Source organism: Ictidomys tridecemlineatus, chromosome 11 (genome assembly GCF_052094955.1).
Source record: "Ictidomys tridecemlineatus isolate mIctTri1 chromosome 11, mIctTri1.hap1, whole genome shotgun sequence".
Lineage (NCBI taxonomy): Eukaryota > Metazoa > Chordata > Mammalia > Rodentia > Sciuridae > Ictidomys > Ictidomys tridecemlineatus.
This window is the reverse complement of record NC_135487.1, coordinates 120,821,463-120,837,760: the sequence shown is the minus strand read 5'-3', so window position 1 is coordinate 120,837,760 and position 16,298 is coordinate 120,821,463. Positions and strand designations below refer to the sequence as shown.

The 16,298-nt window shown below is 40.5% G+C and overlaps 1 protein-coding gene across 1 annotated transcript in view; it reads right to left on the bottom strand.

Moving 5' to 3' along the window:
* The window catches only part of Spta1 (spectrin alpha, erythrocytic 1), a 72,522-nt gene that overhangs the window by 19,120 nt on the left and 37,104 nt on the right, over positions 1-16,298 (bottom strand). The window contains exons 24-38 of the mRNA XM_005339400.5: positions 15,405-15,496; positions 13,463-13,607; positions 12,475-12,656; positions 10,341-10,440; positions 10,033-10,230; positions 9,126-9,269; positions 8,479-8,582; positions 7,616-7,778; positions 7,269-7,400; positions 6,632-6,769; positions 6,344-6,448; positions 4,841-5,049; positions 3,639-3,759; positions 2,884-3,005; positions 2,079-2,211 (exon numbers count right to left, since the gene is read on the bottom strand). Of these exons, the coding sequence (XP_005339457.2) occupies positions 2,079-2,211; positions 2,884-3,005; positions 3,639-3,759; positions 4,841-5,049; positions 6,344-6,448; positions 6,632-6,769; positions 7,269-7,400; positions 7,616-7,778; positions 8,479-8,582; positions 9,126-9,269; positions 10,033-10,230; positions 10,341-10,440; positions 12,475-12,656; positions 13,463-13,607; positions 15,405-15,496 (2,088 nt within the window). The remainder of the gene's footprint in view (positions 1-2,078; positions 2,212-2,883; positions 3,006-3,638; positions 3,760-4,840; positions 5,050-6,343; positions 6,449-6,631; positions 6,770-7,268; positions 7,401-7,615; positions 7,779-8,478; positions 8,583-9,125; positions 9,270-10,032; positions 10,231-10,340; positions 10,441-12,474; positions 12,657-13,462; positions 13,608-15,404; positions 15,497-16,298) is intronic.

Below are 16,298 nucleotides of genomic sequence, written 5' to 3'. Positions count from 1 at the left end.
ACACAAAATGTTAGCAAAGATATGAAGAAACTTCATCACTAGTGCAATTGGTGATGAGGCTGTAAAACAGTACACTGCTTTGGAAAACAGTTTGGCTTTAAAAAATAAATTAATAGATGATTATAATACAGCAATTAGACTCCTAAGCATTTGTCCCCAAAAAATGCAGCATCATATTTGCTTGGAAATCTGTATATGAATATTTATAATAGTTTTTTCCCCAAAGTAGCTAGAAAGTAGAAATGACCCAAATGTCCTTCAACAGGTGAGTGATTGAACTGTGTATGCTCATACCATGACACTATACAGCACTAAAAAGGAATGAGCTATTGTTGTAATATAAAAAGCTGAATTAATCACCTGCATTTTATGCAGAGTGAAAAAGCCAATCTTCAAAAGTGACATATAGTCTTATTTCATTCACATAACAGCCTTGAAATGACAAAAAATTTTTAGAACTATAGAACAGATTAATGGTTTCCAGTTGGTAGGAATGGGACAGGGTTAGGAAGGAAGTGGGTGTGGCCATAGAAGAGCAACCAGAGAGATATTTGTGGTGATAGTAATGTTCTGAATCTTGGCAGTGGCAATATTCTGGTTATACTTTTTCTTGACATTATCATTGGAGGAAACTTGGTAAAGGATACATAGGATCTCTCTAGATCATCATCATCATTATTATTATTATTTGTACTAGGGATTGAACTCAAGGTCACTCAACCACTGAGCCACATCCCCAGCCCAATTTTGTATTTTATTTAGAGACAGGGTCTCACTGAGTTGCTTAGTGCCTCGCCAGTTGCTGAGGCTGACTTTGAACCTGTGGTCCTCCTGTCTCAGCCTCCTGAGCTGCTGGGATAACAGGCATTGTGCTACTGCTCCCAGCTCTGCATTATTTTTTTAAAAATGTACGTGAATGTATAATTCTCAAAATCAAAGGGCTTAATTTTTTGAAAAGAAAATACTTTGGAGTATTTGATGTGAAACCTTAAAGTGCTTCAACAAGTCTAGGGATGTGCATGAACACTTTCTAAAACATTTTCAAACCACAGGAATTGATAATTTGAACTATATGCTGTTTGGATTTTAAGCTTTCTTTGGCAAACCTAAGTTTTCCTTATGTCATTATAGAGAAATAAATTAATCTCCACATAGAGTTTTGGGTAAATTCCCAATTTTTAGAAAGTACAGTTCTCAAGGTTCCTAGAACATTATTGTTTTATAATCACTCTCTCAAAAGCTGTCAAATCTACATTAACTCAAGATCACACTGTAAACTTTATTTCTTAATTGGGAAAGCCAGCCCTGTATTTAAAATGGCGTCTCATCAGGTGGGGCATGGAGAGAATGGAGGAACTTTGATTGGGTATAGAGGAAGGAGGAAGAGGAGGAGGCATGGGAGGTAGGGAAGATGGTGGAATGAGATTAACATCATTATCCTAGGTACCTGTGTGACTGAACATGTGGTGCAACTCTGTATCATATACAACCAGAGAAATGAAAAGTTGTGCTCCATTTGTGTACAATGCATCAAAATGCATTCTGCTATCATGTATAACTAATTAGAACAAATTTAAAAAATAATAAAAATAAATGAAATAAAGTGGCATCTCTTAACTAGAACTGTTTATTTCTAGAAGATACATTAAAATTCTTTGTCTCCTAAAAATGATATATTCTGAAATTTATGACCAAATTTCCAGGCATAAGGGAAAACTTTTTTTTCAAATTAGTGTAACATTATGGTTTTAGGAAATCTTTAGAAAATTTATGCCCTGTAAAGAATCCAAACTATCAGAAGCAGCATTTAGCCATAAAGTCTTTTTGATTTCTAGACCAGAGATTACAGATTAAGATTTGAGTACTGTTTTCATGCCTGATTGGTTCCATAACTTTGGACAATTCACTGATACCTTCAGATATTCACATCTTTATACTTTAAAATTGGCAGAATTATCCATAATCCCCTCTTCTCCTTCTCTCACCAGGAAAAGTTTCTAATGTTATAGGTGAAGACATTGGCTATTTAAAGACCCCATTTAGAGAGAGAAAACCCATCCATTCTGCTTGTTCCCGACCTTAGTAGCAGCCAGTGTGTCTCCAGAATCCCCTCGGGCCACCAGGGCCGCCTTCTCGCTCATCCAGGTTTCCTCTTCCTCCGCGTTCTCCATGAACTGCAGGAATTGTAGGGACTCTTCCAACCGAAGCCCTCTGTGACGGGGCAGTTAGCCAGACAAGGAGAAGAAGGAATGGTTAGCAGTGGGATGACAGCCTGGGGGCCCAGTCTCATCCAAGCAGACCTGCTCCCACTCCACAAGTTAGCCATGGTCAACCTGGACCAGGTCACAGTCTGCTGGGGGCCTGCTGATCAGTGGGGCAGATCTCCTGTGAAACAGAGGAGACTCTTGCCCTAAATGTCCATTCTGAGTCATCACCTACTTTCTAGGAAATCTGCTAAAGAAAGGAAACCTTATGGCCCCCAGAACTAAAATGCTAAGACTTCACCGTCAAAGACTATCCACAGTCTATGATTCAGGAACTACAAAGCTAGACGCTCCCTTTTTCCACAGGAAGAAATGTTTACCTCTGACCAACAGGATGGGATTATAGTTGGAAGCTGTGCTGATAACCTGCTGTGAAGGACGACACTTGTAAGAAATGAGTGATAAAAGACAGCTGCATGTCAGGGCAGGAAGAAAGGTGTTTTCAGAACAGAGGTAGTGATCATTTCTGTCTAGGGTAAATGGTGCACAGCTTCACGGCAGAGTTGGGTTTTGAGCAGGGACTTGTAAGCTAGGCCGTCAGGCAGGGTGGTCAAAGCCTCCTCCCAACAGCTGCCTGACAAATGAAGCCCACAGGAAGATAACTGGGCCTCCCACTCACCGGTCCTTGGCCAACTCTTTGAGTTTCTCCCAGTGTTGCACAAACTGAGCCAGCCGCTCCTGGATTTCCTCTTGGCCCACAGCATCCTTGTCTCCCAGCTTCTCAGCCATATCCAGCACATTCTGAAGGACACACCCATCCACTTCCCATCACTCCACAATCTCTCCCCATTCAGCCACAGTCCCTGGAAAAGTACCCAGGCCTTCCTACCCTTTGGATCATTTGTAACCTCCTAGAACTGTCTTCATGCCTGACTGGCTCCATGACTTTGGACAGTTGGGGTAGTCCTAGAAACCCTGGGAGCGTGAAGGGAACTGCAGCAAGGTCTGCCCTGCTAAACGTTTCCCAGTATTTTGGCAAATACCTTGGTGCTTGCATTATGCTTATACAGCACATGAGCTTTATAGTCACACGTGGACTCTGCTGCCAGGTCAGACCCAGAGTATCCTTCTTCCCATAAGGCCATCATACAGCTTTACCAGATGTCCCAACCTGCATCCCGATTGTCACTGACTTCCCAACACTGCTGAAAATGCTCCTTCCAGGGGACAGCACAACCTCCTGTCTAGAATCCTTCTATTCAGAGAAGATGTGGTCAAAAAAAGAACACCTGTGAACTGTATTACCAACTCTCTGTGACCTTGGAACAAATTCTGCATTCCTATTTTGCAGCACCCACATATTTGACTTCACCATGAGAGACAGCTAGCTATTAGATCATCTTCTCTCTTCAGGTCTGATCATTCTGTGCCCACCTGGATGGCAGGTTCATGTGCCACCAGCTCCCCCTCCAGACGTTTGTGCTTCTTCAGTAAGTTCTGAACGCCCTGCAGATCCCTCCCATAGTCCTGGGAGCTGACTCGTGCCAGTTTCTCCCTGAAACCAAGGAAGAAAGAAAAAAAAAATTGAAGTTTAGACATCCAAGGTCACTCAAGAGCAATAGTTTTCTAAGTGTATATGGGCAGGGAGGTGGTGAATTCTGGAATATTCTAATGCTAATAGCCAAAAGGTAAGCAGTGGCTGATGTTTTCAGCATAAACAATTGATGGTTCTAGTACAAACTAAAATACTGATGCCCACCGTGGACGCACCTGTAAAAAGTCTACCCGTGAATCATTTTGCCTGTCTACCTTTGTATATTTTCTTTGCTTAAGAACATACACTAATGCTACTCTTGTGGGGGTCGGGGAGTGAAAATGTGTATGACCTCTATGGCTTTTATTATTTTCATCTATCAATTTCAATAAAAAACTTAGCTAGAATAGTTTTTGAAGAGTTGGTATTATAGGGGTCATGAAATTTAAATGGCTCCAAGTATAAAATATTAGAACATCATCATGAAATACAAGATATTAATAAATAAGACGATGCTATTTTAAGGTATCCTCTTTGCTGCCCTATGTACTGTTTCCATCTAATTCATTCATTACTCATAAGAATAAGCAGATCTGCAGAATAGAAGCAAGATGCAACCGTAATGTGGGCAGAATCTTTTAATTTTCTAAGAGTTCCCCAGTCATATTTTTTTACAAGAAAAGTAGAATTAGTAATGAAACCATGGTAGATAGTGTATCGCATTCTCTGTTTTATGTCCAGTTCAGTGTTACTAGGTAACACTGGATATAGACTGAATAGAGTCAATGATCTTAGCTGAATAATCTATAAATACTCAGCTCAGTGAGTATTACACGTTCTATGAACTATACAGAGCAAACATATATGGCTTCAAAATTTGGTTCCCTACATGTATGTGAATTGCTCACCACTCCCTCCACACTTCTCCTGTCTAAATCCAGTAAGGGAATTTGGGGAAAAAAATAAGACCAATATTGACTTTAAGCAGAGACAAACATGATTAACATGCCATACAAATGTTACACTGAAATTTCATTGGGTGGTTCTCTAGTCCCATCTCTTGGATCATCCACACATTGTGAGTTGGACTGGGGAAACGTACTCGATCCAGGACTCCTCATCATCTAGTTCTTGGAAGAACAGGAACAAGGCATAGGCCTCTTTCAGTTTCTCATGATGGGCACTTGCCAAGTTCTGGACATTTTCAAAGCGCGAGTTGATACTGTCCCTTTTCTCCACAATCTGCTCGATGTTGAATGTTCCGCTGGAGAGCAGATCCTCAGCCAAGTTGTTCAGGTCCTTGAGTGCCTCCTAGAAAACCCCAGCTCAGTGAATGGTATTGTATAGACCCCAGACTTTAACCATCCCTGGTCCTGGCTCAAAGACCAGGTCAAATAGATTGCTTTTAAAAAGTAGTTTGAATCAAGTTGGGCAGGTAACTTATGCCTGTAATCCCAGCAATTCAGGGGGTTAAAGCAGAAGGACTGCAAGTTTGAGGCCAGGCTCAGCAACTTAGTGGGACCCTGTCTTATAATAAAAATCAAAAGGGACTTGGGATAGAGCTCAGTCGTAGACAGAGCACCCCCTGTGCTCAATCCCCAATGCCATACACACATAAAAAAAAAGGTAGTGAAACTGATGTTCTATACTATTATCTGTTTTACACATATTTGTCTATGTTCAGATTGAATAAGAGCTAGATCACAGAGCGATACAGACAGCATGACTCTATTACTCAAACTGTACATTTATTCTGTGTCTCCTGGTTCTTCCTTCTGCTTTTCACCTGTATCCATAGCTAGAAAATAAGACCTTGGGGAACAATCTCACCATACAGGACTATCTTCCTTTAGAGCACTGATTCATTGTTCAAAATACTGTACGGGAACAACTGTATTGGTAGAAATCTTAGTTTGCCCACAGAATACACCCAGACCCTTCCCATCCTAACACAGCCTCCTAGTTATACAACAGGAGGTACCACCAAGGACTGAAGACTTTAATCTAGAAAGCCTTTGACTTCTTGTCCTTTCTTCATATCCTTTACTACTAAATAAAAATGACACCATAAATGTCTGTCTGAAATGTGCACCTGGTCACTGTTCACAGGGCAAATTTTTGGTTGATATTAGGTGGCAAATGGAATTCTTCACAGGTTTTCTAGAGTGTATATGTATTTCAAATTCATTGTACATGTTCCAAATGATTTTTGTTCTTCTCTCTCCTCTCTAATTCCGTAAAATAAAGTTGCATTTTCTTTCAAAGGCCAGATCAAATGTATAGCCATGGAAAAACTCCAGGAAGTGGATCTTAAAAGCTGTCTTGCTTGTCTTTTTACTGATGCATGTATATAAACTAGTGAAAAGATAAACAAGGCAGCTTTTAAGATCCACTTGCTGGAGTTTTAGAGTCTGCAGTTCAGTGATAATTGACAGTGACTGTCACAGTGGCTCTGTAGCCCATAGATCTGACCTGGTAAAAATGAATGATGGCTGAGCCATCCTGCTCAGTTTTGCAAGGCTACATTCTCAAATGGTCTCTTAGAAAATAAGGGAGGAAAATAAGAAATGTTTCATCCTATCCAAAGGGTTTCAGTACTACTCACCTCTCGAGCCGACATCTCTTTTTCCAACAGCTGATGCTTCTTGAGCAGGTTTTCTGCAGAAGCCAAGTCCTTGGCCTGATCTTTCATGGCCAGAAGTGTCTCTGCCTGGAGACAAAATAATAAGTAATAAAGCTGATAGATGAAACCGTGTTTAAGGAGAATAAAATTTAGCATCTAGTCTACAGTCTTTTCCCAAGAAGGCTCAAGAAAACCATTCACATATAAATTCTTTTATTTAACAAGTGTTCTTGAAACTACCATGCTCCCACCACCTCCAGGTGCAATTACCTCTGAGAGCCAGAATTCGAAATCCCGGACACTTGTGTTGAACCTCTGCTGGCGACTAGCCTCATTGAGTTTCTCTCCTTTGTCAATGGTTCTCTCAAGGAGGCTGTCCCAATGTTCCTTTAGCAATTTCAGTTGCTCCTAACTCAAAGAAAGGGAGGATTCTGAGCACTGTGACAACTCGAGAGGATTATGTAGGGAGTTTCTTTATGTCGGGATTAGCCAAAATTGGCTGACAATTGAATGTCATACATTTCAAAGTAGTTATGCTCAATGTGGAAAAACAAGACGTTTTGGATGACAGGAAACATTTGAAACAAAGATCCTGTACTGATTGCAATGACTGGCATCCAAATGCAAAAAAAAAAAAAAAAAAAAAAATTCTCAGCAGAGGGATAGAGAATGCAAAGCAAGCATGAGAAGACTTGGGAATTCAGTTGAAAGCTCTCTTGGAGTTCCAGGAGCTCAGTATGATGGGAGAGGTGGTCTGAGCATTACTGCTTTCTTCCTTTCTTGTCTAGAGGGAGGAGGAGTGACCACAGAGCACATGCTGGATCCCTACCCATAGAACAATAAAGAGTAAAAGATTTTTATGCATGTGCCTTTGCAGCCCAAAGTTCATCCCAAGCAGAACCTTTACCTCCACGGTCTCTTCGTTGCCATCACATGCCTTCCGCTCAACCAGGGAGTTGCCCAGGTCGATGACTCCTTCCACCTGCTCAGTTCGACCCCGGACCTCATTTTCAAAGGTCTGGTGCTTCAGGTATTTCCTCTGAAGGCAAAGCAAAAACTTATCCTTTCATGTCGGTAAGTGAGATTTTTTAAAAATCAGGTATAAAAGGAAGAGTTAATATTTCTATCACATCCAAGATATTGGTGATTTTAAAGGACTTGCTTCCTGTTAGACTCAGTATGTGGGGGTGCTCATTCAGCCAACAATGTGAGTGAGACGGATAAAATTTTCCAAGATTCCTATTTTGAACTTGCCTGAATGTTGGTGGGGTCTTTGTAGGATTCATCACAGGCTATGGGCATCATCTCACTGATCCATTCCTCCAGCTCCTCAAGGTCATGGTGGAATTTTTTCAGATCAGCATAGTCTCCAAGTTTTGTCCGTTCAGCCATCAGTAGGGCTTTGAGAGCATCCCATCTGTGGGAGGGGGTCAGATGATTTTTTTCCATTTGGCAACCTGTTCTTTTTCCTTTCCTACTGTTTGACTCTTTTCAGATACAAAATGCAGTGGTTAAATCAGGTAATTTCTAGTGTAAATTTCCATGTCTTTCATCCCATGAGTCTAGATCAGACAATGTTATCACTTGCATCTTTAATGCCCTCTGAAAAGCCCATGTGTTAGGCAATGCAGCAACGTTCAGAAGTGAAATGACCAGTTTCCATTTAATGGATTTATAATCTGAATGGACTCCTGGGTGGTAAGTGTAGGCAGGTGGGGTGTGGCTGAAGGAAATAGGTGCCTGAGAATGTGACCTGGGACTATATCTTGTCCCTAGCTCCTCTCCCTCTCTTTGCTTTATAGTTCTCTAAGTAGCTTTCCTTCACCACACTGTTCTGCTATGATGTTCTGCCTCACCTCAGGCCTAGAGCGGTACAGTCAGCCAACCATGCACTGAGAATCTCTGAAACCATGAACCCCCAAATAAACGTTTTTCTTTGTCTAAGTTATTCTTGTCAGGTATTTTAGTCACAGTGATGAAAAGGTAACACAGACAGCTTCCAAGATGTCAAGATAGTTTAAGGCATCTAGAAAGGACAAAATCTCAGAGTGTCTTCCCCGTCACAATGCTAGCAAAGAGGTCACTTTGCTACATCTTCCAGTAGCCTCGGGACTGACCTGCTTAGCACTTGTTGGAGCCGAGTGTTAATCTCTTCCTTCGCATAGTGGTCATCATCTATGAGCTGATCAGCAAAATCTTTTAGGTCATTAATTTTCTCTTCCTGAATAAAGGAAAATAAGAGACCAGGTGCCTGAAGATTAGACTTTGGGTATAATCTCAGACTCCCTCCTAAGGAAGAACAGTAATAACCTTTTTGCCTTCAGGAGACAGCTCCAAAGCTAAATGTCTTATAAGAAGGTCTATAGGAAGGTGTATTTTAACTCAACAGGAGGAAAAACATCTCACAATCCTACTGAGGTGAGCTGGCTGTGTGGTAAGGATCTCCCTAAAGAACAGTCATTCCTCATGACTGTTGTCTAGGGTGAGTCCTTCATGGGGCAGGATGTTGAAATAGGTACTAAGAACGCAAAGTCAATTTGAATCCTCAAATTTGGGTGTCAGGATGGCAGACTTAAAGTTCAATTACACATAGGACTCAGATAAGACAGTGCCTCGCGTCGATCCACCTTGCCTGCCTCCAACTTGTCTGTAAGAAGTAAACGTGAGTCAAAATGCTCGTGAGTCATGATACCAGACAAATGTATAAGATTTCTGTTATGCCTACAACCATTATCATTGGAATATTTACATTCCCTGTTTTTACCTGAGCAGTGATTGCTTTCTCCAAATCATCACGTTTCTTCATCAAGGCCTGTAGGCTTTGTAAGGAATCTCTGTCATCCGACCTCAGGGAATTCTCACGCACCGTCATCCAGCTCTCAACCTGCTCACATTTACCTCGGAACAACTACGGAGGATGAAATTAGAGGTGTATTAAATGTTTATTCTGGGTGGACAGAGGAAATGGTCTTACCCCTCTCCTATGACATAAACAGCAAGGATCCTGCAGGGAGTATTTATGTTCTTTTAGGAAACATTCATACAATGAATCTTAGCTATATTGAATTTTCTACTCTTTCTTGAATTTTCTACTCTTTCCTTTATGTGTTCATACAAGCTATAACACCCATATCGTACAACTGGAAGATACTGACTGGTTATTTTCTTTAAGACTCTGCTGAACATTACCCATAGAGTTGGCCTGTGACATTCCCATACTCTTCCCTCCAAAGCTGTAATCATTCCTTCCTCCCTACCCTCAAAGCCTTCAAGAATTTTGTTTTACGAAATGATGTCCTATATTAGAATAATCTGTACTGCATGTCTAATTTTACTACTTAAAAACAGAAACATTAATTTACTAATCTTTGTGACACTGGGGCCTGCACACAGTAGATTCTCAATGAAAATCCATCAACCCCTTCATTAATCAATAAATGACAATCATTTCCTGTCATGTCCAGGACTGATCACTTTCTTCTTTATCTCTTCTAACAGGGATAAGAGCAGAGAATAAAACAATAATCAGACTATGGAACATAATGTTACCTAATCAAGAGAGGCCCTTGTGTCTACAACATGGGAAGTCTGTGTACTGAGTGACTGTGATATCCAGATATAACTGCTTACAAGGAACAGAGCAGGGCTTCACTACTGGAAACCTGCTGTACCTGCAATTTCAGGCATTGGTCTAGCATCTTCTTGCGTTTTTCCCAAGACTTCTCCAAATCTTCTCTCTTTAGTTGAATGTCTTGAAGTTTATTTTCAATCTCAGCTCTATTACGGTGCACACTGTCTATAAGTTCTGTGCCAAAATTTTCTAAGTCCTGGAAAGTGGAGGCCTCAGCCTCCATCTCGCCATGATGCTCCTGTTGGAAAATGGGGAAGTAGACCGGTGAAGCTAATCCTTTTGAAATTGTTTTAAATGAAGCAAGGTCATCAGGTCAAGTGATCAGTGGTTGTGGGTTTTTAGCCATACCTGGTGTCGCTCTATCAAGATCTCTGTGCCCGTTAAGTCCTCCGCTAGCTCCAGTGATGACACCATGCCGCCAATGGCACTCATCCAATTTTCAAGGTCCCTAGAGAAACAGGTATATTGGGATGGACAAAAGACCTTGCCACATTCTACAGGGCTATCTGTCCAATAACTTTTTAGAAAATATTTCCAGAATAACATTTTCTACGTCTTTCTATGCTTCCATGTCGTATCATGTTTGGTGTTCTCATTGTGTTAATGATAGCATTTCCTTGCACTTGAAAATCTTGTCTTACATATTATTTCTTTTAGTTCCTGAAATCATCCTGTAGAGAATTATGAGAACTCTTTTATTTCCATATTGGAGATAAGGAAGTCAGCATGGAGAAGGTAAGCAATTTGCTAATGTGGTGCAATTAAAACCAGACATGTGGACTATGTTCTTAGAACATTTTCTACCTATCATCTGGACCAGAGCTCAGACCTCTGGAGTTCTGGACAGAATGTATTCCATCACTGCTGTTGATTCCTGTTCCTTCAACAGTTTTCTGGGCTTTAAAGATACAGCTTATGGAGTCTTGGGGGAGGTGCATGTTTTCTTTTTCCCAAAAAAATCTAATACATGCTTCTGCTCAGCACACATATATATACACACATAAGCATATATACATGTCATACATTTCCTACATTACTGATTAAATCAAGATTTATTTCTTATTGTTTTAGTAGTCAAGAATTTAGACAAAGCAAGCTAGGATTTATTCTTCCAGAGAGAAAATGTCAACCATTCATTGATTTAAAAGTTATCATGATATCAAAATAATAATCCCATAAAGAATATATTAGTCTTATTTGCTAAATATTAATCCTTAAATCTAGGAAAGAGAGGTCTTTTGTTTCTTTATACAATATTTTTTTTCATGTATCCAAACATCTAAGTTTTATTTATTGCTTACTAAGTACCAAATATTTTGAAAAAGATATATATTTACCTTCTAGGAGATCATACTTTATTTCTATTGGGGGTAGGGTAAGCAAATGGATCATACACACTTATAGCTATTAAAAATGAAATATAAATTATTATAAAGGGATAAAATGAGGTGTTAGTGTTTCTCAGAAGCTGAGAACATGCCTATGATTGTGCAATATCAAGGAATAAAAATTTGTAAGAAGGGGCCATCACTTATTCTGGAATCTTAGTAATATATACGGCAATAAATGATCTTAAATAATGAGTATAGATGTTATTTAATTACACTGGGTGAAAAATTACAGTTTTCCAGAGGTGCTAAAGTGGGGGAGGAGTTACCAAAAGCAACTATAATCATCTTGCTCATTTGTTTCCTTTTCTTCTTCAAAAGCACTACCTTGTGAGTAGCTGCTGTCTGGACCTTCAATTCCAAAGACTCCTCCAAGCAGGTTGAAACAATGGGGCAGAGTCATCCCACATAGTGTACATTTGCAAGGGGAATTTCATATTGTGAAAATATTCTGACTGTAGCACAACAATGAAAATTCTCTAGAATTTGATTCCAATGTTTCTAAATTTTTCTTTTGCTACTTGTGCTTAACACCCCCAATAATAAAAAAAAAAACCGTATTCTCCAGTTTCCCCAGCCTTTCTTACCCTCACAGTTTTGTCCATTCCCATCTGTATGGGATAGCATTCTCTTTTACCAAAATCCTGACTGATATGTAATCAAACGCTACCTCCTCTAGAGTGCAGGGAATCTCATCTGTTCCCTCTGTCTCTGAACTATTTGCTAGGATGTGTGGTTTGTAATGTTTCACCATTACACATTCTTCCACATTCTTCTCTGTCTCTCCAGTGGTAAGAAAGCCCCCTTGATCTTCATCTCATGATATATAGCTCCTCGTTTGTGCCATATACTTTGCAGAAGCTCATTAGTTGGCCTATATGACCTCACATTTCTTCAAACATCAATCTTTTATGGCCTGAAGTACTGAATTTAACATTTTTGTGCCTCACCAGAGGCAACATTTGGACAGCGTGGTACCTTCCAAACCCATGGGTGGATGGCACCTCTACCCAGAGTGTTCCTCCATGCTCTACTTAGGACCAGATATGAACATTGCTCACCCACAGGGTGAAAATCCACCTTCTGAACTTTACCTGGCCTTGCTGAGGAACAGGTAGAATTTCTGGGCCTCATTCAGGTTCTCTTTACGATCTTCTGTAAGCACCTGTAGGACATTCCAGGCCTCGTTCAGCTCTGCTCGCCGTCTCTGCAGGTCCTCAATGGCATCTGGGTGGGATTCACTGAGCCGCTCTGCTGTCTCTCCCAGTATGGTCACCTGGAGAGGTGCAAGAGCTCTGGCAATCACACTGTTGTAGAACCTGATTCTTAGCAAATAAGAGTCCTGAGTCCTGGTCTTAATCTCCCCAAGTAGATGCCAGCAATGTAGCATCACATCTTACTACTTCATAAGATAATATCAACCTCTTAGTTTACATGATAACTTTCTGAAGTACTCAAAATTGACCTTACCATTTTTTCTTTTAAAAGTAACAAGTTTTGGAGAAAGATGGTTAAATGACTCTTCTGGCTAGTAGCAAAACCAGGGTACCAAAGGGTCCTTATTCTTTAAATGAGGATATTTCCAATATAGATATTTTCTCTTCTTCTTTTTGCTCTGTATAATAAGGCCAAGCTTCGTGTTGCCTCCAGTGTATCTGGAAAGCTCTACTCTTCTTTTGTGTTTTGGAGTAGGAGTAACCTTATTCAACTCCTGACTGAGAAAACACGCACAAAGCTCAGGCATAGCCCTATCCATCCTGGGTATGCATAGTTGCTATTTCTCTTAGGCCACTGTCCTGTAACTAATTGCCTCAACTTCTGATGACTTGATACCCACTAAACAGGCAAGAGGACATTAAATACTCAGATGGTGGCAGTTCAATGCATTTTTCTTGATGTTCATGGTCTTGGAGGTATGTCTTTTTAGTGGTCTTGCTTTGGGGACAGAGTGCAAGAACAAGTATCGTGCAAGATAAAGAAACTAAAGCCTAAGACTGGAAAAGAAAGCAAAATAGGGGGCATTGATATGGTTATAAAAGCAAAGAGGAAGGTGCTGAGAAAGCTCAGAAGCACACAGCTCACCTTTTCCCCCAGAGGGATGAGGTCTCTCTCAAAGCTCTCGTGTTGTCGCTGAAGCGCCTGAACACTGATCAGGTCGGAGCCAGGGTCAGCAGCCCTGAGGGCCTGGCACTTCTTCTCAATCTGTTCCTTTGTGTCATCTATATCTCTGGTCCACAAGAGAATAAGAGACTTTAGGAATAATGACGTGTACCAAAGAGAAACTGACCAGGCTCAGAAGGAAGTCACTACTGCCATGTTACCAAATCTAACACCTCCACCTCCATCACCAGTACCACCAGCACCAACACCTCCATCACCACCTCCACCATTTCCACTATCATCGCAACTGCTACCTTTACCACCGTCACAATCACTATCACTATCAATACCACCACCACCCTCACCACCTCTACCTCCTCCACTAACACCACCATAACTACTACTTCCACCACCACCTTTACTACCAACATCACATCACCTCTCCCACTGCCATTACCATCACCACCACCACCACCTCTGTTTACCAGAATAATACCAATGCCAGATGGTGAAGTCTACATTTGAACCAAGAGGTCTAACTCAGAGCCAAGTATTTAACAATTATACTCATGCTTTCTCTTTTCAGCTATTCTAAACAACCCTACCCACCTGAATCTCTGCTTTCCCCTTCCTTGCATCTTTAACACACATAGGAAGGTATTTGGTTTATGTTTTGTTCATTTGTTTACTTCTTGTATGTGTGGTTATATTTCTTAGTACAAGTATGGATTTGTAACCAAAGGCAAGAATGTATTCAATGAACAAAGTCAATGTGATGGTCTGTTGTCCTTTACTGTCTGCTTCTAGTCTAGGACCATAATTATTTATACCATTTGTTTATACTTCAAATCCATGCACTATCATGAAAGCATTCATAAAATATTATGTGCCAGGGCCCAATACTAAAGTTGGAGCTAGGCATGGTGGTACATGCCTATAATCCCAGTTACTCTGGAGGCTGAGGCAGGAGGTTTGCAAGTCCCAGGCCAGTCTGAGAATTTAGGAAGATCCTGTCTCAAAAGTTAAAAAAAAAAAAAAAAGACTGGGATTATGGCTCAGAAGTAGACTCGCCTAGCACCAGCAGGACCCAGGTTCGATCCTCAGCACCATATAAGAATAAAGGCATTGTGTTGTGTAAATCTACACCTAAAAAATAAATATTAAAAAAAAGTTAACAAAAATCTTTGGGTCTAGGGGAGTAGCTTAATGTAAAAACACCCCTGGATTCAATACTTAGTACCACGAAAATTAAAATAATAATACATTCAATACACAAAAAAATAAATTGAAGTAGGTTGTCTTGGAGTATTTAATGTGCCAAGTGAGGAATCTATTTCTAAAAAAGCCAGATTCCTATTTGCAAACTGTCTCTAGCTCAGAAAAAAAGGGTTACACGAATAGGTATCATTACCATCGTGTTATGGTTTAGATCTGAAATGTCCCCCCCAAAAAAACTCATATATTAGTCAATGCATTAGTGTTCAGAAGGGAAAAGATAAATACTATAGTTTTGACTTCATCTGTGCATTGATCCACGTGATGGACTAATCATCTGAATGGACTACTGGTTGGTAACTGTAAGTAGGTAGGGCATGGCTTACAGGAAAGGATCACTAGGGGCATGGGCTGGGCGACTAGACTGGTCCCTTCCTCTCTTTTTTCCTGCTTCCTTGCTGCTGTGAGCTAAGTACTTTCCTCCTCCCAGCCCGCTGATGTTCTGCCTCCCCTCAGACCCAGAGAAATGGAGATGGCCAACCATAAGCAGAATCCTCTGTGAAGTCAAACAAACTTCTCCTCTTCTAGTTGTTCTTGCCAGATATTTTTGCCACAGCAATGAAAAGCTGACTAGCACACATCGTTACTGGACTTGTGAGTTATGTGAGTGTTTTCTAGAGTAGCACTGCATTTTAGAATTAATTCTTACCTGTGAAACATCTCCACAGCATGTGCACTGCCTAGCAGCTGCTGCTGTTCATCTGCAAGCCTCTGCAAGGAATCCCAGCGTGTGTTCAATTCCTAAAAGAAGAACCACATCAGACTTTGGACAAGGAGTTGGTTCGGATAGCTCAATGGTGTCTATGACTAGCTGGATTTAAATCATTGCTTTCATGTTATCTCCTTCAGAAATCGCCTTGCTTTGCTTTTTTCTCAGACAGGCTGAGCTTGGTCTTATGCTGGTGCAGCAGAGAAAGGGATTTCTTTTCTTCCAAACTGATGATTCCCAGTTGGACTCATCAACCCTAGAGCCATAATTGATGCTTGCTATCACTAGACCATATTATATATAATCTCTGAAAAATGAGTAAAATGTGTTGCCTTGGTATTTAGAATCTGCTACAGTTCTCTGGGGCAAGCATAATACCTTTCTGCATTCTGAATTGAATAGACCTAGTGGTCAAAGAGCCTTACTTTCTGTAGAGGGTACACATATTATTTTCATGCATATTACTTTTTCCTCTTATCCATGACAATCACCATGGGATGAAGAAGGGAGTTCTTTACTAGTTTATAACAACTCACAGACTGGACTTTCTATTAAATTTCATTAGTCTTTTATGCAGTCATAGGTCAAGACACAGACCAGATGAAGAATTTTCTCTCTCTCATCTCTATTCCTTCTCTTCTCCTTCTTCATTATGTTTATGAGAACCCAACTCTTCCAGGAAACTTTCTTGATTATTCTCTTCCCTATGTCACAGCTTCTTTATCTGCACTTTCTTTGCATTCATGTATTTGAGCAATGGATCTCTTATGTGGGTGGTAATAAAAGGGAAGCGATTGTTATCATTGAAGGATTTCCTATCAGTTCAAGTGTATG